General features: G+C 33.7%; 4 protein-coding genes across 11 annotated transcripts; 1 reads left to right on the forward strand and 3 right to left on the reverse strand.

Annotated features, from left to right (window-relative positions):
• Positions 1 to 1,671: 1,671 nt before the first annotated feature.
• On the reverse strand, positions 1,672 to 6,112 carry LOC25491221 (uncharacterized). 8 transcript variants are annotated; one of them, XM_039833785.1, is made up of 4 exons: positions 5,562 to 6,109; positions 3,469 to 3,530; positions 2,322 to 2,451; positions 1,672 to 2,008 (listed from the first exon to the last, which is right to left on the reverse strand). In XM_039833785.1, exons 1-3 carry the CDS (start codon positions 5,683 to 5,685, stop codon positions 2,326 to 2,328), a joined length of 312 nt encoding a protein of 103 aa, XP_039689719.1. In that variant the 5' UTR covers positions 5,686 to 6,109; the 3' UTR covers positions 1,672 to 2,008; positions 2,322 to 2,325. The 8 variants fall into 8 exon arrangements, 3 of the variants coding, with proteins under 3 accessions (XP_039689719.1, XP_039689718.1, XP_039689720.1); XR_005645940.1 differs by lacking the exon at positions 1,672 to 2,008 and adding an exon at positions 2,710 to 3,072 and having other exon boundaries at positions 2,079 to 2,451; positions 3,167 to 3,555; positions 5,562 to 6,112; XR_005645941.1 differs by lacking the exon at positions 1,672 to 2,008 and adding an exon at positions 2,710 to 3,344 and having other exon boundaries at positions 2,079 to 2,451; positions 3,469 to 3,555; positions 5,562 to 6,111.
• Positions 6,113 to 7,853: 1,741 nt separating this feature from the next.
• Positions 7,854 to 13,720, reverse strand: LOC25491223 (ABC transporter E family member 2). Its single transcript, XM_013599105.3, has 14 exons — positions 13,572 to 13,720; positions 13,182 to 13,297; positions 12,993 to 13,078; positions 12,791 to 12,888; positions 12,572 to 12,689; positions 12,376 to 12,465; positions 11,004 to 11,308; positions 10,691 to 10,886; positions 10,043 to 10,225; positions 9,686 to 9,955; positions 8,783 to 9,028; positions 8,522 to 8,647; positions 8,353 to 8,430; positions 7,854 to 8,261 (listed from the first exon to the last, which is right to left on the reverse strand). The coding sequence occupies exons 2-12, from the start codon at positions 13,270 to 13,272 to the stop codon at positions 8,528 to 8,530; spliced, it is 1,803 nt and encodes a 600-aa protein (XP_013454559.1). The 5' UTR covers positions 13,273 to 13,297; positions 13,572 to 13,720; the 3' UTR covers positions 7,854 to 8,261; positions 8,353 to 8,430; positions 8,522 to 8,527.
• A 709-nt stretch (positions 13,721 to 14,429) lies between these two features.
• Positions 14,430 to 16,662, reverse strand: LOC112421301 (protein MAINTENANCE OF MERISTEMS). The gene is made up of 3 exons (XM_024782480.2): positions 16,357 to 16,662; positions 15,234 to 15,965; positions 14,430 to 15,116 (listed from the first exon to the last, which is right to left on the reverse strand). Exons 2-3 carry the CDS (start codon positions 15,756 to 15,758, stop codon positions 14,487 to 14,489), a joined length of 1,155 nt encoding a protein of 384 aa, XP_024638248.2. The 5' UTR covers positions 15,759 to 15,965; positions 16,357 to 16,662; the 3' UTR covers positions 14,430 to 14,486.
• A 3,912-nt stretch (positions 16,663 to 20,574) lies between these two features.
• On the forward strand, positions 20,575 to 24,562 carry LOC25491224 (uncharacterized). Its single transcript, XM_013599106.3, has 5 exons — positions 20,575 to 21,041; positions 22,053 to 22,270; positions 22,813 to 22,941; positions 23,682 to 23,813; positions 24,224 to 24,562. The coding sequence occupies exons 1-5, from the start codon at positions 20,735 to 20,737 to the stop codon at positions 24,335 to 24,337; spliced, it is 900 nt and encodes a 299-aa protein (XP_013454560.1). The 5' UTR covers positions 20,575 to 20,734; the 3' UTR covers positions 24,338 to 24,562.
• The last annotated feature ends 238 nt before the right edge of the window (positions 24,563 to 24,800 follow it).

The following is a 24,800-nucleotide window of genomic DNA, read 5'->3' on the forward strand; positions in this document are numbered from 1 at the left end:
AAATGGAGTTGGAGTATTTTCAGTCTTCTTTAATTGATTATGGAATGTCGATGTCTGATGAGGAAGTGTAATTCACAAGTGATGCTTCTTGTTCGTCTCATTCTTTCTTAACGAGAAGTTTTGGTGGTCCTCAATCGCTCTTTATTGTTAACGGGACGCGAGACGGTTGGTGTTTAAGTTCATTAAGCTGTGTCACAATTGCAAAAGTCATGAAGGGTAGTTCTTTATATTTCATGAAAAAAATTAAAAAAAAATTAAATTAAATTTTGTAAAACGATCATTATGCACATGAAATGATTAAATTTACTCTTATATTTCATTGACACAAACAATATACTATTTATGTTCCTAAATACAGGTCGTTGTCAACCACTTCACACGTGTCAATCATTAACTATTAACTTTGACTATTAACATATTTAATTTTTTTAACCAAAATGAAGCCTCAACTATGTGTGAAGGTCTCAAAATGTATTAACCAAACCAAGAGGAAAAGAAACAAAAAGGAACTCGAATTGAAAGAGACCAATCCGACTTAGGGTATCAAATAAAGTCAATTGGACCGTTGGATATGACCAAATTGTATTAAGAATGAAACAAGATATTGAATTTCATCTATGAGAATCTTTCGTATAAATCAATTCGACAAACTACCCCTTCCTAAAATTACTCAACATGAAAGGACACTTCTTCTTAATTTGAAACAAACCCAACATGCTCACGAGATCAAATAAAATCAATAGGATCTTTGGTTATGATCTAATTAGACTGTAAATGAAATAGGAACTCGAATTCCGACTATTGAGATCTTCCGTATAAGTCAATACGAGAAACTACCCTTTTAGAAAACTAGTCAACACGAAAGGACACTTATCGTTTGATTGAAATGGACCCAACCGACTCACAATATCAAATAAAATCGATCGAACCGTTAGATATGACCTAATAAGACTGAAAATGAAATTGGAACGTGAATCTCGTCTATCAGAATCATCCGTATAAGGTAATACGATAAACTACCCTTTTGGAAACCTTGTCAACATCTAAGGGCACTCCTCATTCGATTGAAACAGATCCAACCGAGTTATGATTGTTGAGGAAAAATCCCTAATTAATTTTAAAGATAATAAACCTTGATGATTAAGGAATTAATGGACTTTGATTAATTCCTTGGTATTTAACTTGTGATATTGAGTGTTTTATTAAGACATGAACAAGGTTTAAATTATACCAAGATTCAAGAAATCAAATGACATTTGGTTCTATGAACTAACTCTGAAGTCAGAAAGTTAGTTCATAATGTTGCTCAGTAAGTTTATCAGAATGTTCAAGCAAAGGTCAGAAAGTTGTTCTTATGCAAGTCAATAATCTCAAGAACATTATCAAGAACATGCAAGTCACTTATGACATGAACAAATGTCCATAAAAGTACATTTGCATGGATCAATCAAACAATAAAGACATTTACAAAGTTAAATGACAAAAGGGATATTCAATGATCATCAAGACTATGAACATTGAAGTACTAGGAATATTCCAATTTGAATATCATCTTAGATGTTGCAATTACTGCACTTCAGTTATGTTTTCACTATTAGGATTGATTACATCAAGTACAAGTCTTACAAATAATACTAAGTGAAAACAAATGGAACATTCTGATGATCAAAATGTTCAGCTCTGCACATGCTTCATATTGTGAACAATACAATAGGTGAAAAGTTAAAAAGCAAAGCAAAATGGAGATCTGGTCCTGATCAATCAAAGGACACATGTGAGATATGATACAGTACAATATCCTTGCATCTCAACCATCAAATTCAATCTCTCAATCGGTTCTTTTACAATGTAGTTCGGTTTTTGTTTTTGGTTCTTTTAAACAATAATAATATTAGGTTTGGTTTCCTTCAAGACTATAAAGAATCTCCTCAAGTTTTTTTAGAATAAATTGTTATGGAAAATTTCATCAAAACACCACGTTTCCTTCGTGTAATTTCTCCACAAATAACTGCAATGTAACAAACTAGCAATTAGAAATCTAGAAATAAACTAGAACCAAGGTTATGAACAACCAATTGTGACAAGAATTTAATGATTTTAGCCTACAACCTAGGTATAGAATTTTCACAATGAATGAGTGGCAATAAGATCCTCAAATTTATTTTTCAACTAGAGGCCAAACAGCAGAGGACTCTCTATTTCAAGCAATATTTATGATAATTACATTAGAAATCTTCTTTTCAATGAAGAAAAATATCATAATGCCTACAATCAATTGATAGTTTTGCTAAAATTGAAACTAATATTGCTACTAGCAGTACATGATTATAATGTTGTCACTCCATTCTTAAGTTCACAGAAATAACTGCGGGATTGAAGACCACGGAAGCATTTTTGAATCCCAGGTGTTGCCTGCAAAAACTGTTTTCTCTTATCCTCCAGTGCACCAGTCTACAAAACAAACCAGAGCACATGAATAACAAGGTAAACAAAAACACAATATGCAAGACTATAAAGAATCAAATTTTTGTTCTCTTTCAATTTTTAGCTCCTTTTTTCAACTGTCCTAATTATTCATTAATAACAGCAAATTGTTACAGTTGGGGTCACATGCAAGCTATGGCAGCACAGCAACAAAAAAAATCATGAGGCTGGATAATGAGTGAAAAAAACGGATAGCCATGAAAATCAAGACTACTTCCTACTAACCATTTACGCATACCACTACCTCACAATCAACACCAAGGTACGAACAGTCGGAGGTTCCTGGCAAAACACCAACCGCTGCTGTCCTAAAATAACAGCAGCTGCTGCCACAGTTGACCGCAGCAGCACATACCAGCAGCACAAAAGTGAGAGAGAAAAAACCCCACACCCGAGACAAAAAATCCCAGCAACTACCACAGCCACAACACCTATTGTTAAGGATCGAAACAAGATAAAGCCACCCTCAACAGAGCTTAACTCTCACGCAAAATGTTGCCTCAACAGGCACTCATTCGGATTCCAACTCCATTCATGATACAAGCAAGTCAGAATTTCTAGTCTAGTCAAACACCACCTCCATGACACCTTAATATCCTCCACAATAGATTCCACATCAATCGGCTCATTCTTTGAAGGCATCAAATTACATTCAAACATATTTAACTTGGTTCAAGCTTACCTCAACTCTAAACTCCATCAGTAGCTCCTTCATTGATGGTTGAAAATGCTTCGGACCAGTCATTCTAATGCACTAAGTAACAACACATAACTATTTCCTAAATTATTAGGAGTTTATTTGAACCATGACTATAAATGGTATATGAAAATCCTTACAAAAAAAAACCTGAACATAAAAACTGTTAACAACCAAAGCAAAATCTATCAGCAGTTAGCACAGTTACCAAGTAACTTTCTGATACTTTCTAAACCGATAACCAAAGCTTCAAATGAATAAATTTTAGAGGAAAACAAAACCTTTACCTTGACAAAGTGAAGTAGGAGAGCTGAAGAAGTGTGAACGGAGAAAACCACAGCAATCACAACCACACCACCAAAGGAAAACCAAAACTACATCAACCAAAAGTTCCATGAGGCCGTGAACTAAAACACAAATACAATGAGGTTCATTGGACAATTACAGACTCCACTACAATGTTATAAAGTCTAAACAAAAAACCTGCAACAAATATCCTCTCTGTACTAGAAGATAGACACACCACGTCACCACTAATACATAAAAGCCAAAACACAAGAACTCCAATGCTAAGTAAGTTCCAATATACAAAAATCAGAGAAACTAAGGGCATGTTTGATTCCCTTCTTAAAAACAGTTTTTTAGTTTTTTAAAATAAAAAATTTAAAAACTTGTTTGGCAATCCAATTTTAGAAGAGTATTTTTGGAAACTGTTTTTTATTTATTGGTTTTAAAACTAAAAAAGCAAAACAGGTTAAAGGTATTTTGCTTCTCAATTTTCCAGTTTTTGAAAAGCAAAAACACGGAGAAGCATGCAATTTTCATTAATGGCATTTCTGTAATATTGTACAACCTGAAAATATAAGATGAAAAAGTTGATTTGCTCTATGAATGAAAAAACTGATTTATGTAATTTGTGTTCTAGCTCCCTCGTGTTATGTACAATGAGTCAACTACAAACCATTTTTGCTTTTTTTTACGCAATTTTTTTTCCTTCTTCCATTTCTAGATTGAACTTTTTTTATTTACATTTTAAAAAAAAATAACTTTCCATTCTTGGTTAAAAATTTAAACCGTCAAAGAGCGATTTAGTTGATAAAATTTGACTCATTCGTAAAGTTGTGGGTTTAACTCCGCTGTTTATGTGAAGACCTCTTTGATGGATGATCTGTAAATATTTTTTTGAGTCTTGAGGCATATATTATCTCTAGCGAGCCTCCGTAGTTTAACTTATCTAAACTTTCTGATAAAAAAATTATATTGATTAAGTAAAAGATCCTTATAAATATCTATGATTTAATTTTCAATCACTACACACAAAAAATTGCATTTTTTAATCACTGTAACATTTTTCTTTAAAATTTCTATGGAACAAAAATGCTGACGAAATTGTTTTTCGGGGCTAAAAATGCTAATAAATTTTTTTACAGGAACTAAAAATATTGACATAAAATGTTACAAGAAATAAAAAATACGATATTTTTTAAGGATTAAAAAGGAAATTCGGGATGTTTACAGCGACCATTTATTTAACTAACAAAAAAACTAATTAATATCTCATGTTTTGATAATATAATAACTCAATTACACCTCTAAAAAAACTTAATTAAAGTTTGGTCCTTTATTTCTAGTCGTGGAATTCAATTGAGTGAGTTATTCAATTTAAGGAACTAAAATGAGATATAAAAACTGAAATATGTATCCAACAATATTTTGTAGTTTTCAAAATATATTTTGAAAGATAATTAAAAAAAAAAAAGATATTTTAAATGTAATAGTACCAAACAGGTTTTATCATTCTCTCGTATTTAAAACTGTTTCCAAAACTAAGATTGCCAAACAACTTTTATTTTTCATTTTCTTCTTAAAAACAGTTTTTAAAATTGTTTTGTAAAATAGATTTCAAAAACTAAAAATCAAAACACATTCAAACAGGCCCCAAATAGTTCTTTATGGATTTTTCTAATAGTTCCTTTGCTTTTAACTCTAGAACTATCCTCTATTGTATCCACCCTAATAACTAGTGGCTGCTCATGTCTTCTCTTTGTATGACATAACCAAACAAGGCAACATTCAATGAAGTCTAGCCCCTCTTGTGAAAAGACAAAATACATAGAACAGACACACAGATTGATTCTTTCCTTTTGAATAAACTAGCTAGACATCCAGTAAAATCTATTAAGTAATCAACACCATTCCCGTCAATTTGTCTTAAAATTAGCAGTTAAAATTAGAAGTTCATCATCAAACAATTATGCAGCGAGGTGTGGTGATATCAAGATTGATGTGGCTAGAGATACAATTCAAAAGCAAATAATTTTCAAATTTCCACAATCCATATAGAGATAAAACTATCAAGTGGTGCAATGCATTAGAGTACCTCTATTATCACTTATCAGCAAAATTGGAGTGATATGCAATCTTGTAGCCTCAAGCATCTTTGAAACCTCATGAGCAATGAAAGTACCAACGCAGCAAAGGTGGTGGAGCTTCATCTTCTTCATCCTCTAATCTTATACTGCTATTCACGCCTCCAGCACCAACGCTATCCACACCCCCACCAACACCAACGTTTCTATTACTTCTTTTCCTCAAAGAGCCTTCATTCTCTAATTCTTCATCATCCTCCTCCTCAAGAACGGGCTTGGGCTTGGGCATGGGCCTAGGATCAGGCTTATTGATCTTGATTTCAGACATGGAAGCAGCAAGTTGAAGAGGTGAAGGGGAGAGAAATCGGGAAGTGATGGTGGAGGAAGAGGGTTGTCGAAGGGTTTTTGAGGTGGTGGTATGTAGGAATTATCACCGGCGGTGGTGCCGGTGCCGATGCCGATGCCCGTGGTGGTTGATTGAGGATTACATGACACGATGAATGGGAGAAGATAATGAATTTGGGGTAAATTTCCGAATGTTTAAAATTGGCAACTATTAAGACATTTTAAAGTTTAAATCCAAATGGATGGTTAGATGTGTGACAAGTCACATGGGTAAGGAAACCCACCATAGTGACGTGGGTAACAAAGAATTTCCCTTTTTATAATATAATTAATTAAAAAATTAGTTGAAACAAGTCAGTTCCGTAAGCACAGCTCAGTTGGTAGGACAACACATTATTATATGCAGGGGTCGGGATTCGAACCCTGAACACTCCACTTATTCACCTTATAAGGTGAATTCTAGTCATTAAGTTACCTGACCAAACAAAAAAAAATTAGAAACAAGCCACAAAAATTTTAAAAATATTTTGTTTTCGCGTTATCATTTTTTTTACTATTTTACCCTTTATTTAATTATTTTTTATCATTTTATTGTTCATTGTCAATAAAAACGAAAAGACTGACACCTTAATGCTCGTCTTGACTTTAGTTTACATGATAAGAGTCGAAGAAATGTTATTCGATAGTACAACTTAATGCTCGTCTTGACTCTAGTTTACATTGTAAGAGTCAAAGAAACGTTATTCAATATTGCAAAATTGAGAAAGAAATACAATAAGAAACATACTAACATCATAAAAAAATCAATTAGAAACCTTAATTTTAGTTTTTTGGTAGTAAAATACAAATATATATATTTATGTATTAGATCTCCGTTACGTATTAATAATGTACCCACAAGTATCCAAATTTTAATTTTAGAATTAATTTTGGTATGCCCTCACGAGTATCATGAAAACCATGCATGGAGGAAAGGGTAAATATAAAATAACTGAGGGATAAAATATAATCGTAACTTCATTGCATTTCATTTCTTCACTTTTGTTTAAACTGTTTCAAGTAGCATTCAGCATTAGTCATTTGATTGATGTTAATCTTTGCATCACTAAAGAAAGTCGCGACTCTCTTGATTAACATAACATAATTGAATGACATTTAACACAAAAGGCATACATAAAATAAGATGAATGTTATTTAAACAACTATTTTTGAAACAACTTATTGAATAACTATACAAAGAAATGTAAGGATTGACATAAAAACCAAAACAATAAAGAGAGAAAGTAAGAATACAATGTAAGTATAAAAAAAAAAGTTGTGACAAAATAGTTGTTTAAATACCATTTCTCTAAAATAATACTCCCGTAAGTGTAACATATATTTGTAATAAAGTCTCTTTTTCACACATAGTATAAAATTAAGGAGAAAACTTAGGTACAATTCCTTAGGTGCTTTTTGTATGGTTCTTAACTAAAAATACATATTTTTTGGATATAACAAACTTTGAGAAAATTATGGATTTGAGAAAATCATGGTGAATTTAGTTAAGAACCATAAGAAAAGCACCTAAGGAATTGTACCTAAGTTTTCTCCTATAAGTAATATTGCACATATTTTGCTTTATTGTTTAATTCTGATTGGTAATTATTAAAATCTTGTTTACACTGATAAAATACTTTCAATTTAGATTTCTTAGAAGATATTTTAAACGAATTGTATCTCTACCTATGACATTTTGGGAATAAATATAGTAATAATGCTTCTAATAGTGCATTAAACAACCACTAGGTTAATTAAGAGCATCGAACATGCAACCTATGTTCATGTTTACTTTTTGCACTTAAATAAAAGTGTGTGTCTAGTCACAAGGTTACTTGGCAAAAACAAAACACACAAACAATTTCATCTAAAAATGATATGATAACCATTAAAATATCAATCCTCTAAGTAGCAAAATATTCTTAAAAGAAACGATCTACCAAAATCAAGTAACTTGAAAGTGAACGTATACTTCGTCACATATGATAAATTATGAGAGCTGAGATGGCAATAAACTTAATACATGGCATCGTTATTCAGTTGAGGAACATCAAATGTGAAACCATGACCGAATAAACTGTGTAATAAACAGATTCACTGGCCGAAATCATACCAAAACTGGCCATGAGCAACATCGCCAAGTATTGCGGAAACATGTACAAATGCACCAACCAACATATACTCTGCATGCAGCAAACTCTTCTCTATATCCATTGAGAAAGATGGCTTCAACAGGGAAAAAAGGACTATCTTATAGGTCAAGGCATCAAATAAATTAAAACTGGGAAGCTCAAATTGTTGAGTTGTTGCATTCACAAAAGAGCAGGCTGCAACAACAGAAAACAGAGTCGGTTTTCAGTTGCCGCGAAAGCAAAAGTGTTCCAAGAGCAATAGCAAATGCAAAAATAAAAATCAAACCTGAACTCAGTCATCAAGGTAATAAACTAAAACTGGGAAGCTCAAATTGTTGAGTTGTTGCGTTGGTAAAAGAGCAGGCTGCAACAATAGAAAACAGAATCAGTTTTCAGTTGCCGCGAAAGCAAAGTGTTCCAAGAGCAATAGTAAATGCAAAAATGAACAAACAAACCTGAACTTAGTCATCAAGGTAATAATAAGTCCCAGCAAGCTTTTGCTCTCTATCCTTGGTTGAATCAAGTTTGTTGATCCTTGGGCGGAAATTAGTTGGATCTCTTCTAAATGTGATATCAAGATGCTGCAACGATTATTACATTAGACATTTATTACAAGCAAGTACCACGAGAGCAAAACATAATTTTTAAATTTTAACATGCATGATACTTCAATTATTTTTAAAATAACGAAACCATTGAAAAACAATGACACTTACTGATAAGAAAAGGTTCATCCCAGTCAGCAGTGATTGTGGAGAATTTGCAGTACAGTCAATTGAAGGTTGACCCTCATAAACAATAACTCTGTCAGCAAGATAAGTTGCCATGATGAAATCATGCTCAACCACAAAGGCTGTTTTCTTTGCATGAAGAATAAACCTCTTGATAACTTTTGCAGCAATAATACGCTGTTCGGAATCAAGATATGCACTTGGCTCATCTATCAGATAAATGTCTGCAGGCTGTTGTGGTAGGACGATAGCAATTGATTAGAAAACTGTAAATACTATTTCGTTTGAAATAAATAGGAGTGCACATCTCAAGTAGCAAAACAAAGACACAACAAAGCCAAGAGATATAGTTCTAAAAATCTTGCCATGACGTCAGCACAAATAGATGTCTGCAGGCTACTGTCGTAGAACCGTAATGGATCAGGAATTCAATTAATATTTATTTTGAAATAAAATGTATACACTTACGAGATAAAAAAAAAAAAAAAAAAGAACAATCTCAACAATCCATGTTTCCAAAAAACTTGACATGGGAGCAATTAACTCATTTTCATTATATGGAAAGAAATCCAGCTGATATCACCAACATGGATTTGGCTTCTCTAAAGTAGGAGAGTACAACTCATCAACTATATAGACAAAATATTAAACGGTTGATGCACATTCATAACAAAATCATAAAAAATCATAGATTTCATAAGATATAATCCCTTGATTTTGACATCACTCTAAGTAAATCACTCACACTCTAAAAGACCGAACTTCGACTGGCATAAAGGAAACTATGAAGCTTCAAGAATGTAAAAAGGAAAGAAAAAACAGGGCAGACACTAGAATTAAGGTGCGCAAGCAATCTTATGCAGTTTTCAAGGATGAAACTTAAAATACCTTTCCAAGACAAAGACATAAGTAAACTCTTTGCAACTCTCCACCAGAAAGATTCAAAACTTCTTTGTCCATCAGCTGTTCAATAAGTAGTGGTTTCATCACATCTGATATAAACTGGGGATCAGTATAAGATTTATGAATTCTTTCATGTAACAGGTGTCTAACAGTTGATTTGAACTTTGGGGTAATTGTCTGAGGTTTGTAAGAAATATTGAACTCAGGCATCTCCAGATCAGATCCACCTATAGTGTCAGGTTTCAATGAACCAACCTGAATAAAAGGAGGTGGTGAATAGATGTGAGAAAAATTATGCAATATTGCAGTTTGTTAAAGAAACAGATAAGACTAAAAGAATACCAGCATACGAATGAATGTTGTCTTTCCCGTCCCATTCTCACCAATCATAACAACAATCTGAGAATCCGTAAATTCTCCTCCAGCTACACGAAGCCTGAACTTGCCTTGAGTTTTGGTCATGGTTGGGTACTTGTACCGAGCATATGTTTGAGCTTCATCAGTTTCATGTGGAGTCTCTGCAACCTAGACACAACATTAAAGCAGGGTTAATTTGATAAAATTTGCGTGTTTTAGCTTAAACAGAACTGAAATTCAGAGTAATGAAAATAAACCACCAATATCTAATTTATAAGAATATTTTAATTTTGAGGTGCTGAAAATTAAAAACCAATATCTAAAAGTTCTAACAAAATAAAAGCACTTCATAATACAATTTAATCTAATATAAATGATGCATCGCAAAAGGAAATAATTGCCATGAGTTTATTTGAATAAAAATATACTCAGTCAGAAACCAAATATTTTCGGCACTACTTTTCTCAATTCTATTGTTGGTATGATTAAACAAACACTACTCAATCAATCTCAGTATTGTTGGTATGTTTAAACAAACACCACTCAATCAATCTCAGTGCTGAACTCTTCATTTTACCACCCAAATTGGCTTTATATTACATAAATGGGAGTTAGGAGATAGATTATTTATACCTTGAAGGTAAGAGAGTCCTCCCGAAACCTAAGATTTTCTGTTGGAACAAAGCCAGACAAGAAGATATTAATTCCTTCTCTGACTGAGAAAGGAAGTGTTACGACTCCATATACACCAGGTGTTCCATACAAACAGCAAATAAAGTCTGATAAGTAGTCCAAGACACTAAGATCGTGTTCAACAACAATTACATAGCTGAAAAAAAAAATTGAAAAAAAAATTAAGATTTATCTTGACTGGAAATCAAGGAAAGTGTGCATAGTGATATTGACAATATTTAAAGCAGAAGCTACAGATATAAAATAAACAGACCTATTATGCCTTAGCAATGACCGGACAACTTGGGCAGCTTTCAGCCTCTGTTTCACATCAAGATAACTAGAAGGTTCATCAAACATGTATATCTCCGCATTTTGGATGGCAATACCTGCAATGGCAAACCTTTGAAGCTCACCCCCTGAAAGATCAACAACATTACGATCTATAACTTGATTAAGCTCAAGAGCAGCACAAAGCTCTTCCTTCATATCTCTCTCATTCTTTTGGTCTAGCGCCTGCCCAACATTCACTTGCTCCTTTCTTCGAAAGTCATCAACATACTGAGGCTTGATGATAGCCTGTATTATAACATATGTTGAAATAAGCACATTAGAAACCAAAAGGAAGAACCTTTTTTAAGTGACACGCTATCTTATCAAAACAAATTTCAAAAACAGCTTAATTGAAAGATAAAAATGTTTTTCAAAATTAAAGGATAAAGAATTCTGTAATGAGTGTTATAATGCTACATTTACAGAGTGCGAGAATGCTACATTTACTTCAAGTCTAGAACAGAATCAGTACTGAAACACAAAATCTTATATACTACTTTTGTCCTTGTGTATGAGATGCTCTTGCAAAATCTCATTGCCCCTTTTATAAGACCCTTTTGAAATTTCAAGATGCATTAATTGTGTTTTTCACACAACCACCCACCTAATCAAATGAAAAGAACGAAAAGACCAACCATTTCTCCCATTTATTAATTCAAGGATGATTTTGGAAATAGAATGAACACTATAGACAGATTTAATGTAAAAACTATTTTCCTTAATGCTTGTGATTTGATCAATAGGGTCTTGCACATAGGGACAGAGGTAGTAACTAAATACGGATTACGATGCATTCAAAAAATGTTTATATTCTGCATTGCAAGGCTTTCAAATTTGTATTACTGTAGCACTTTTATGATATGGTTAACAACAGTATCAAAGTTGAACTTGGCTTTTTTCTCCGCCTCTTCAAAGATTATCTATCTATGCTGTAGTTTCTACATAACACTCACAAATCACAATCACAACATATCCCTGAATTAGTGCATCCCTTCTCAATTAAAGAAATGCGCTCACAAATCACAATCACAACATATCACAGTTAATGCAACGTCAACATGATATACCGTGATTTAGTGTATCCCTTCTCAATTAAAGAAATTCTACAAGACTATAGGTTCATAACCTCTAACATTACATAATAATTGATAAATGGTCCAATAAAAAAAATCAGAAAAACCAATTTGTAAAATAAAAATAAAAATTACAGGTTAGAGAAACACAATCATTGTTGTTTTACACAGCCACCGAAGTCTAAATCAATAAGATAACTCTACATATGTACAAAACGATATTAAATACGTAAACATCACCTTCAAACCTTCCCCTCGAAAGCGAGTAAAGTAATTCTGCAATTCAGATCCCCGAAAAAAAGTCAAAATTTCCGGCCATTTAGGGGGGTTCTGCAAACCAGAAGCAGAGTTAAAAGTGAATGCAGTAAAACCTCAAACATGTCTGTCCACTTGACGGTATAAAAAAACAAAAAAAGAGTCTAATTTTGGTTCTTACGGTGAAACGACCCAAATTTGGCTCCAACTCTCCAGCCAAAACTTTAAGGGCAGTGGACTTCCCAATTCCATTTTTCCCTACCAAACCAAGCACTTTCCCCGGCCTCGGAATCGGCAACCTATAATACACAATTCTCTTGATAAAAATAAAATAAAAAATACGTATTTGAAGAAGAACATATTAACAGACTTTTCAGGTAAACGCAGCTAAAAGGCGCACCTGTGTAGCTTAAAAGTATTAGGACCATATCTATGAGTTGTTTCTTTGTCCAAATTCTCCGGCAAGTTGATAATCTTAATTGCTTCAAAAGGACATTTCTACACCAATGCAAACAAAAAAGCTCATCATATAAACCCAGATTATTGTTGCAAGATCATATTCATCAACTAGATTACAACAGCATAGCTGCACCTCTCAATACCTTAACACAAATACCACATCCATTGCACAATTCCTCGGATAGGTAAGCAATCTTCGATGCAGAATTAACCTCAATACACAATTTTCCTATAATTACACGCATAATCATTTGATCATCAAAATTAAGACACATAATTAAACGTTAACATAAAATTTCAGAAAATAATAACAACAAAGTATCTAATCATACCGGTTTTGACGACAGGGCAACTCTTCTTACACTCCTGTCGACACTTTTTCGGCTTGCATCTGTCTTCATTGACAATGGCAATACGCGTCATGTTGCAATAAACCACCAATATTCAACTGAAAGATAATTGATGATTACATATAAAAATTGTGTCAGCAAAAAAAATAAAAATTGATAAACATAGAAATTGATGATTACATATAAAAATTGTGAAAGCTAAAAAAAGCATAGAAAACTATACAAAAGTTCATATGCATACACACTGTTTCAAATTCAATTTCAACTTTCATCAATCACAAAATTTAATCTTATCGTAAAAACATAAATTTCACAAATAAATAGACAGAAGAATCAAAATAAACACAATCACGAAGCTGATCGGGAAGAGACCTGTCGGTGAATAGAGAGGGAGGACGGTGAAAGGTGAGCCTCGCTGGACGGGAAAGGTGCGACGGCGCAATCGCAAGGAGAGTGGAGGGTTTGTGAAACTGTTGTCTTTTACCGCACTGTAACTAGTAAAAAATATCGTGGCAAGTAACTAATTATATATAAAAAAAAAAAAAAAGAGAATTGTTCTTCCCACATATAGTATGGCTGTGCACACGAGTAAAATATGTCTTTCGGCAGTTAACTGCCGAAGTTTTGAGTAAACCGGCGGCAGCATACTACCGAGGATTTCCTCGGCAGTTGGAAATGTTTCATATAGTAGTGTTCAGATTTGACTAGACAACTAAAACTTTGTCATTAGTAATAAAATACTACTACTACACTTTAGGATAAAAATAACGATCACGTCTCATTGAAAATTGCTTATTATCAATACATGAAGTTACAAGAACAAACTTTAATTTTCATGCCGATTAAATCTTCATCATTCTAAAAAACATTTCAATGTCATTCTAAATTATTTTAAAAGCCAGATTTTTACAAAAACGTTTAAAATTCATCATAACGGTTTAAATAGCAAAAAAATATTGGTGCAAATGCACAACTTAATTAAACCAACAATTTTGTACATTAAACAAAGTAAAAAAAGCCCATGAAATTAAAAATAATGTCATCAAAGTAGAAATATACAAATATACAAATATACAAATATACATAACTCAATGTCATCAAAAGACTAAAACTAAAAAATAAGTCCTAAAAAAGGAAAATAGTACTACTGGTCCTGATCCTGATGATGGTGCCTCCTCCTCGGCCTCTGGGCTCTCCTCCTGGTCAAAATCGGCGCGATCTGCTCCCTCATATGGGTCATGGCCTCAAACCACTGCTGAGGGGTCATGCTCATGACCTCCTTCTGGCCTAACTGCGCATCAGCGTAGGCAACAGCGCCACTAACCATGTCATAGGTGTCAGGCGAGCTTCTCGCCTCTTACCGCTGCCACTGCTCTGCAATGATCTACTCTTCATTTGCAGGCCTCGGAAGATCTCCTGGAATAGGTGGCAAGATCTGAGGGTGAGACACCCTAGTGTACCACAGGACATAGCCATCCGCCACCCGCGCCATGTATCCTCTCCTACCTGCTCACCCCGAGCGTCCGCCTTAAGCGTGTGAGTGCGGAAGTCGACGAACATCTGCACAATGGAAGGCGGGGGGAGGTCCCTAACATCAGTCGGATGTCTGGGGATGGTCTGCACGTATCCGTACTGCCTCAAAACCCTCTCGGGCAAGTGACGGTACACCCTACGGACGCCGCACATAATCCATCCAGAATACCAGAAAACCTCCTCGAAGTCCTGGATCTCTCTGTGCTCCTCGTACGGCCGCCAGCATACATCATCTAACTGTATACGATCGAGCAGTGACCGATACGTGATCCCCTCCCCATGACCCTTTTGGAGCTTCCACCTCGCTGCAACCGGATAGTTTTCCAGGTAGTCAGTGTTGAGATCAACACTGAAAAACTCTGGAAAATGCGCCAAAAACCATGCCTGCACAAACCAAACAAATAACATTTATAAATTATTACGCACGGAAAAATATAACAAAAAATTAAAAGTTCACAAAATAATAAAGTTAACATAAATATAAAATTTCATTTTTCTTACAGTGAGCAGTGTCACGCTTCCCCCAAGCGCTCTGTGTCCAGGCCTACATGCATCCGTCAACTCGCCGTATAGGTAGGCGAGGGTCATAGCTCCCCAGGAATAATTACGCATCCCTGCGTAGCCGTCCGCCATGGTCGTCAAATATATCAGCTCGATGCGCTTGTTGCTTCTATCGCCAAACAACAAGCATCCGACCAAGTACAGAAGGTAACACCGGACGCAGTATGACCTGACCCTCGCCAGCTCCTCAACCTCCTCAGGATCCTCCGTATCCGCCAATACGTTGGCCCTACCAAGGTACGAGGTATAGAAGTCCCTCAGCCTGGGGTAGCTAATGTACCCACCGTACTCCTGGTTGCAGATCTTCTCAGCCTCATGCTGGGCCACACCCAGATACGTCATCAGCAGTGCCGCTCCCTCATGCTTGGGCATCTTCTTCCCATGATCCAACATCCGCCCCTCAATAGGAAGATGCGTGAGACATGCGACATCATCCAATGTCACAGTCATCTCCCCCATCGGCATGTGGAATGTGCTGGTCTCAGGATGCCAGCTCTCGCATAAAGTAAGCAGCAGGGCATGAGGCACGGTGGAGTACCCCAAGTAGACCAAATCATGTAGCCCGCTCTGCTGAAGCGCATCCCAAAACCAATTCTCATTCCCGTTAGGGCGTCCGAGAGTGAGAATCTTCGCCCCATGATTAATCGGTTTAAGCACGCGGGTCTTACGAACCTGAAATAATAGAAAAATAAATATGGATATAATAATTAAACATAAAAACACATAACAGTGTATATAATAATTAAAAACACATATAAACAAAACAATTAAACATAAAAAATAGAATTAAAAAAATAAACATATAACAGTGTATATAATAATTAAAACAAACACACATTTAAAGAAAATAATTAAACATAAAGAAAAAGAATTAAAAAAAACACATATAGAGGTGGATATAATAATAAAAACAAACACACATTTAAAGAAAATATTTTAACATAAAGAAAAATCAATTAAAAAAAACACATATAAAAGTGGATATAATAATTAAACAAACACACATTTAAATTAAAGAAAATATTTTAACATAAAGAAAAAACAATTAAAAAAATACACTTACATTATTTGAATTATACCAGAGTGGCAACGCCACATGACCGGCATAAGAGTGGAGCAAGGACAAGTCAGCCGGTCCACTAGGAAAGGGAGGGTCCGTAGGTAACACCTCCGGTGCAGCAGCTGCTGCAATGTCATCCTCGTCTCCTGCATCCTGCTTATGTGGTATATGATCCTGGTCATATCCACCATCCGTCACATCATGTTGTACCTGATCCTGATAGTTCAGGTACTCCACCCCAGTCTGGTGAACAGGCTGTGACGGGTCAACAACCTGTGACTCTTCAGGCTGTGTAGCCTGAGAGCTTCCTGAGCCATCTCCCCTCCGACTTCTACCCCTCTTTGGGATGTGGCCGCTCTGTCTCTCCCTGCGGTGGCTCTGAGTCATGGCACGCCTACCACCAATCATCTTCGATGGATCAATGGGGTCCTGATCGACCATATCTACAAAAAAAATAATAAAATTAACATCATTTCAATAACCTAATCAAACACATTAAACCTAAACTAAACTAAACTAAACATAATTAAACCTAAACTAAACAAAACATAATTAAACCTAATTAAACATAAACATAAACATAAACACATTAAACATAAACACATTAAACCTAAACTAAACATAAACAAATTAACATTAACATTAAAATGAACATAATTCTCGTGTAACCTAAACTAACTAAAAAATCAAAATAAACTTAACCAAACTATAATTAACATCATTTCTATCATTTCCATAACTAAACTAACTAAATAATCAATAAAATTGTCATTGAGACATTTTATCGAACACTTTGTGTGCAAAGTATAAAACATATTCAAATTGTGTTCATTTGCCACCATTCAAAGCCACATTATAATTTAAACTACATATGCAACATCTACATTCATTTATCAATACATAAACTACACATGCAATGATGAAATTGTCAATTCATTTATAAAACCTAACCACATGCAAACTACTCAATTTTTTTAAAAAACTTAACATAAACAAATTAACATTAACATTAAAATGATTGACACAACTTACTTGTGATAATGTGCACTTGATTTGCTTGCAATTCGTGAAAATGGATTTGGTGAAGATTGGAGAGAATTTGAGAATTTTGAATGTTTTTTTGTAAATGGGAGGTTCTGGTTCTGCGTTCTGGTTATGTCCAGATTTCCTCGGCAGTTAACTACCGAGGAAAACCTCAGTAGTATGCTGCCGCCGGTTTACTCAAAACTTCGGCAGTTAACTGCCGAAGGGCATTTTTGTATTTTACTCGTGTGGCACAACCATACTATATGTGGGAGCAGCAATTCTAAAAAAAAAATTAGGGTTAACGTGTTTTTTGTCGAATAAATATATATTAACATTTTGTTTTAGTAAAAAAAAAATTATTCAATTTTTAATTCCGAAAGTTTTCTATCTTCAATTTTTTTGCTCTATTTTTAAAGTAAATCACATGTCCTTTTAAAAAAATAAAAATAAACTCGTACGTATAATTCATATTTTTCAATACAATGTTGCATAAAAATTTATAATATTATAAGAATTTTTTAACAAAATATGAATTGAATATGAATTTTTATATTTTTGGCGATTAGAAATTCATATTTAATTCATGTTTTGTTGAAAAATTCTATTTTTTTAAAAGATTTTTACAATATTCTACCCAATTTTGTTAAATAATACATTTGTTATATATATATATATATATATATATATATATATATATATATATATATATATACACACACATTGACTTAAAAATATAGACAAAAAGTTGTGATTGAAAATGTTCTATGGATTAAAAGTCAAAGGACAATTTTACATGGACTAAAATTAAAAGTTGATATATTTATAAGGACCAAAAACATATTTAACCTAAAAAATCATGAATAAATGTGTAAACATTCTAAAAATCTAAAGATGACAATTCGACCCAAGTCCAATAATGGACACCCGCAAAATATACACATGATGGTTTTAAGTTTGGATAATTATTCGTAAATTCGAACGGATAGAGGCACGAATACCGACACTCTGGTGCCTAGTAGTCAGTCTCACATCCACACATTATATTTATATATACACACACTATAATTGTAATTTTACGTAATATTAAAATTAGTTAATTAATCTTAAGTCCTTGATATTTATTGTAATATGCATTTGTTTTTTATATTTTTGATCATTTATAGATAGGAATAGCAAAGTGGGTCGGCTCGTCCCATTTAGATCTGTCTCGCGCCTAAGTTCGCCAAAAGCAGGATGAGATGGACTCAGTCAATTTAGGTGACAAAGTCAAACATTCTATTTCGTCCCGCTTTATGGTGGGTTAACGAGTTGTTGGGCTCGCCCGTCCTGTTTAGACATGTTTCGCTTAAGCCTGCAAAAAAAAAAAAAGACGAGATGGACCGAGTCGATTTAGGTAACAAAGTTCAAAATTTCATCTCGTCATGCCTTACGGCGGGGTAAACGAGTTTGCGGGCTGGTCCATTAAAAAAACATGATTTTTAATGCGTTTTATTAACAAGTTTATTGTTTTAAAAAATATGTGGTTGTTATTTATAAAAGAGTTAAATATGTTTTTATCCCTATAAATATATAAAATTTTTGTTTTAATTCCTCTAAAATTTTCCTTCGACTTTTAGTCCATGTAAAATTTTCAATCACTACTTTTGGTTCCTATTTTTAAGTTAATTCATGTATTTTTTTTAATGAAATGTGTAGTATATTCAGGGTCGGGATGTGCATAAATGTGTAGTATGTTAAGTCTTAAAGCGAAAGTTTAGATGAGGTCTTTAAATAAAAAAAAAAAAAAATTTTTGGTTGAGTTATTTAATTTTATTTCTTGAGCCAATAATGATGGTGAAGATAAATTACAATAACTATAAATTATAATGATGATTATAAAAAAAAAATTATAACGAATCTTGACTTATTAAGTACTTTCTGTCAATTACATGGAACAAGTCTATATTATTTCAACTGGAGGCCAATTTTAAAGAACAAAAAATTTGGGAGTCTAAAGCCCTTGCACACACAGCTCTCCAATGAGTGTTAGACCTTCAATTTAACAACGTGGATTTCGCCTTTGATTCTAAACGAGTTGTTGATCATGTTAATTATGATGTAAATGACTTTAATGAGTTTGGTTTTATAATTTTTGCTTATAGATGGTTGTTTTTTTTTTTTTGAACAAGCTTATAGATAGATGGTTGTTACAACAGAGTTTGTAGAGCTCTCATGTTGAGTTTAATAGGAGGTAAGTCAATGAGGTCGCTCACGAGTTAGTTCAGACAACCTTATTAAATCTTAACTTTCATATTATAGATGGTGCACCTTTATGCATTTGAAACATTTTACCTAATAAAATGAAATGAATTTCTTTCCTAAAAATTGTGGTCTTTTGTGGAGGACGACGGGCCTTATTAGTGACGGCGGAATATGCTTGCTGAGTCTGATTCGTTGTCTCTGAATATTGACAAACACAATTAACCCCTTTATCATCGTATCCTATAATAGATCCAAAAAAATGATAAATTGATTTGAAACGTATATTTTACAAATTACACTAAATATTTGTTAATTGACCCTTTTATTCACGTTTTTAGATCCAACAAGCGTGGAAATTTGAGAACCACAACAACCTTCTCTTTAACCTTATGCATGCATGGTCCCCAACTAAGTGATGTATTCAGACAAATTTAGTAAAATAACGTGAATGAAATGCTATTAGCTAGGAGCTAGCTTACGTGAAATTTGCATAACCTTACGATTTACATGGGTGTAAAGGGAAAACAAAATGCTCAATCAAGATGATCCTTAATCCAATGAAATTTTTTCCAACACTCACATTTGGATATGCGTTATCATGTAAAATCTCACGTCCAATGTAAGTTGGACGCGATATTCATATGAAGCTACAACATGTAGCTTGTGTGTTGCCATGAGATTTGATCATATTATTTGTCAAAATTCAATGTGGATTCAAACATTTTAAAATTTTTGTAACAATTTTTTTTTCTATCTTTTCATTGATTAAAAACAATGAAGAGGAAGAAGAAAAGTAAGAGTAAGAGAATGAGTTGTATAAAAATTGTTGAAAAATACTAATTAATTTAATAAAGAAAAGCATGCATGAATATAAAAATGAAAACGTGGAGGAAGGAAGTATGCAAAAAGATAGAGAATAGAGATAGAACCGGTTCTTCCCCGTAACAAAATACTATAGTAAAAGTGAGAAAGAACGAACGAACGAGTGGCTTATATGATATGAATGCGATACTGAGTGATAACGAAATTGATATAAAAACAAACTCAACAAAAAGAGATAACATGTCCTCATCATCATTGCTGCTGTTAACAGCAATCACTAGCATTATTAGCAATGTCTTTCTCTCTCTTTAGCTTTTCTTCCACTCTTACAACAACCACCGCCACACCGCTTCCAAAATTCAGATTCAGAGTCTCTTCCGTCATGGCATCCACTGTAACCACCACTAAAGTTGCTCCGGCCGTCATTGTCGGCGGTGGAAGAGTTGGAAAGGCTTTAGAAGGTATGGGAGATGGTCAAGACCTTCTTGTCAAACGTGGTGATTCAATTCCTCTTGATTTTGAAGGTCCTATTTTGGTTTGTACTAGAAATGATGATCTTGATTCTGTTCTTCAAACCACTCCTCTTTCCAGATGGAAAGGTACGTGTAAATGCTCATTATTTCACTGTTTCCGACAACTTATGGAAACAAACAACTTATTATTACCTCTTTTCAGAATACCTTATTCAGTATACAAAGACAGTTTGACTTAATTTTATAATGTCTTATAGAATTAGCTTATTCACAAGCATTTATGCTATAAGGTGCAAATTATCTTGTTTATCTAAACGGATTTAAGATATTGAGTTACAAAAAAATGTAACCTAAGCTATAAACAGTTTTCATGGTCTATCTTGGAGAGTTTATGGAAATAAGCTGAAAACAGTTTATGAATATGTAATAAGTTGTTTTCGTAAACTCTATCAAACAGTCACACACATGCTTATGCCAGTAGATAAGTGCAAATAAGTCAATCCAAAAAAGCCATTAGTTCCATAAGTATCACAACCTTCAGGGTAAACATCTTAATTAAGTGCTTATAACATGATTTTTTTATCGTATCGTCAAATTGTTTTATGCGTTGTAAAGTTATAACTTATAAGATGTTTTCATTGGCAATCTTAGAGAGCTTTTGAAAATAAGCTCAAACCAGCTTACGCCAATCATAGAGAGCTTTTGAAAATAAGCTGAAACCAGCTTACAGACAAGTCATAAGCTTTCCAACAGTCTCACAAGTGCTTATACATGTAGATAAGCTCAAATCTGTTATCTAAAAAGGCCTGACTCCATGATATGTTACAAACTGTACACTTCAAATGGAAGTTCTGTACGAGTGTTTGATATTTGTACAATATCGACACATGTGATTGTAGAAAATCAATTTCACCTTTTCAAGTTATTATCTGTGTTGATGTTTGTGTCTTTTCTGGTGTCAACACTTGACAAAACTACAATTTAGCACTTCTTAAATGTTAAGAGATCGTTTATTATTTTTAATGACATAAAAGTGAGAGGGATTTTTGAGGAACTAATTATGGATTTAGTTTTAATTTTTACTATTGATTGTTGGAAAAAGTACTAATGAGTTGTTACTATTGTTTGGTGTGGCAGATTTGGTGTTTTTCCAGAATGGAATGTTGGAACCGTGGCTTGAGAGCAAAGGTTTGAAAGATGGGAACCAAGTCTTGGCATATTTCGCAGTGTCAAAACTTGGAGAGTCCCCTATTGATGGTAAGACTGATACCAATCCTGAAGGATTGACAGCTGCTTATGGCAAGTGGTCTTCGGCTGTTTCTGAAAGATTGCAAGCTGGAGGCCTCTCTTGCAAGGTAGTATTCATTTTTAATTAATCATATCTTGCCATTTGCAAAGTTTTCTTGTTTTGGTTTCTTTAATAAAACCATATTTTACGTCTCTTTTTTCTTTTTGGGAGATATTAGTGTTTTAATTCTCATGTGTTATTGTATTTATGAATTGCTTAACAATTTTTCTGGTTTGATTACGCGAGTATCATTGGGGTCCATTTAAGTCAGAATCTTTAGATGAAGATCATTTGGCTCATGATTTGAGATTTGTAAATCAGATTTGAAAAATAAACTTGAATTAGGAGTCATCCAATCTTCATTCAGCGGTTTTGATTTAGCGACGGCATGAAAGGAGTGTTTTCTCTGACTCTGATAATTCTCATCCGTTATTTTTCTATCTTAGATGTTGGTTTCCTAAGATTAGAGGGATTTATTTTAACAAAAAATCTATTATTTAAAGAATTTACATTTATAAATGTTAATTTTTTTTATCAGTGTTTGTTGAGAATTTTTTCATAATTAACTTGAAATAGATAAGTCATGTGCTGATCTGTCTTGAAAGCCAGGTTTTGGATAAAGAAGCATTTCAAAAGCAGATGTTAGAGAAGCTCATATGGATTTGTTCTGTCATGCTTGTTGGAGCGCGTCATGGAGGGGTTTCTGTTGGTGTTGTGGAAAAGGAATTCCACCTTGAAGTAAGTAAGCTTTGCTATTGCCATTTTCTCAAAGTTAATATGTGCTTATTTTGTCAATCAACATTTGGTTGGATTAAAGAAAATTTTATAACATTCACATGCATGTATTGAAATTGTGTATTTAAGATAGTTGGAGATTGCAATCAGTGAGTTGGATTAGGGAAATTCAATGTTTATAATGAATTATTAAGCGGAGTAAATCATCTGAGAGTTACTCCTACTGTCAACGTATTACCTCTCTCTCTCTCTCTCTATATATATATATATACAACACACACACACAAACATTGTGTCAGTGTTATCATGTATGGTCAGATGCATGTAACTATGTACATTTTTCTTCTTTTGTCCAAAAGTAAAATTCAGTGTTCTTTATCATTTTAGTATTGCTATATGGGTCATATTTTTAATTTTTAAATGGTTTTTACTTTGTACTCTATCAATTCCTGTGTGCAAATAAGGGTAAGGAACAAATGAATAGGTAGCAGGTTCTATGTTTTGGGTGAAACCAAGTTAAAATGAAATATGTTCAAAGTTCAATCTATTTATTCATTTGTTGGTCTCTGTTTGAAGAGTTTGATCTTGTATCTAAAGAGCCTGTGTTAAAAATTGATTACCTATGCGTTTTAGATAAAATCTAAAAGCTTTACAGAACACAGATGAACCATGTTGCAACTGTGAAAATTGAACATAATGAAAAACACAATCAGAACTGAACTAACTGATGTTTGCACTTTCAGTTATGTAGCCTGATAGCAGAACTAGCATCAGCAGCAGCTAGTGAAAAGGGGTTAACGTTTGAACAAGCCATGGAAGACCGTTTGTGTGCGTACTCCCGAGCTGTTGCTCACTTTCCCACGGCAGTTAAGGAGGTAAAGATGAAACATTTATAATATTTGCAAATTGCAGACGTCGATTCAATATATTGCATATAACCATACTGATAATTTGAGAATAAATTAGAGGTGTGTGTACCTGCCATAGTTGTATGATGATCTAGGATCTTTAGTCGACACAAAGAAGAAAAGATTGTGAGAGAATTTTGTTCTTTATCCGGTGAGGTAGGTGGCTAAGCCAGTCTTATAATTCCCAGATGAGGGTAAAGAGACCTCTTAGCACTTGGCAGCCTAACCAAAGAATAATCCTATTCATCACATTTCATTCATTAAATAAAGCCCAATTGCAATATTCATTTATAATTAAGTGCATTGTTATAAATAAGAATTTATATGGTTAAAAAAAAATATTAATGTTTTAATCAATATCTATGTTATGTTTGCAGTTCAAATGGAGGAATGGTTGGTTTTATGCTCTTTCTGAGAAGGCTATTGCCCAAGGCAAGCAGGATCCATGTCCTCTGCATACCAAATGGCTTAAAGAGTTGAAAATTGTATAAGACTTGAAATTGAACTCTCACGTGTCACTAGGTCACTAGCTTCTAATAGCTATATATGTGTAGACTTTTAGTGACTAGCTTGAAAGAGTAAATTAGTTACTTACAGGCTTGTAGAATTTATCCACATGTAGATAACGATGTCCATTTTCATCATATTAGTACTTCAAAACATTGTAGTACTCGTTCTTTGAAAAATAAATAAAATAAGATTTGTATTTTTTTTTTACATGAGATGAGAGGTTTTTTCTTTTAAACCTTTAAAACAAGTGTGGGGGCTGATATTGGTTGGGAGATGCTATCTTTTGTGGTCCTTCCCCCTCATATGCTTGCTACAAGAAAATTTTACTTCATACCCCCATTGATAATCCTTATACCTCCACATTTTCACCAAATTACTTCATACCCCTATTAGTTGATTACTAAAACAAGTAAAGTAAATTGAAATTATTTGACCAAGTTGTTA

This window comes from Medicago truncatula, chromosome 4 (assembly GCF_003473485.1).
Source record: "Medicago truncatula cultivar Jemalong A17 chromosome 4, MtrunA17r5.0-ANR, whole genome shotgun sequence".
Taxonomy (NCBI): Eukaryota; Viridiplantae; Streptophyta; class Magnoliopsida; order Fabales; family Fabaceae; genus Medicago; species Medicago truncatula.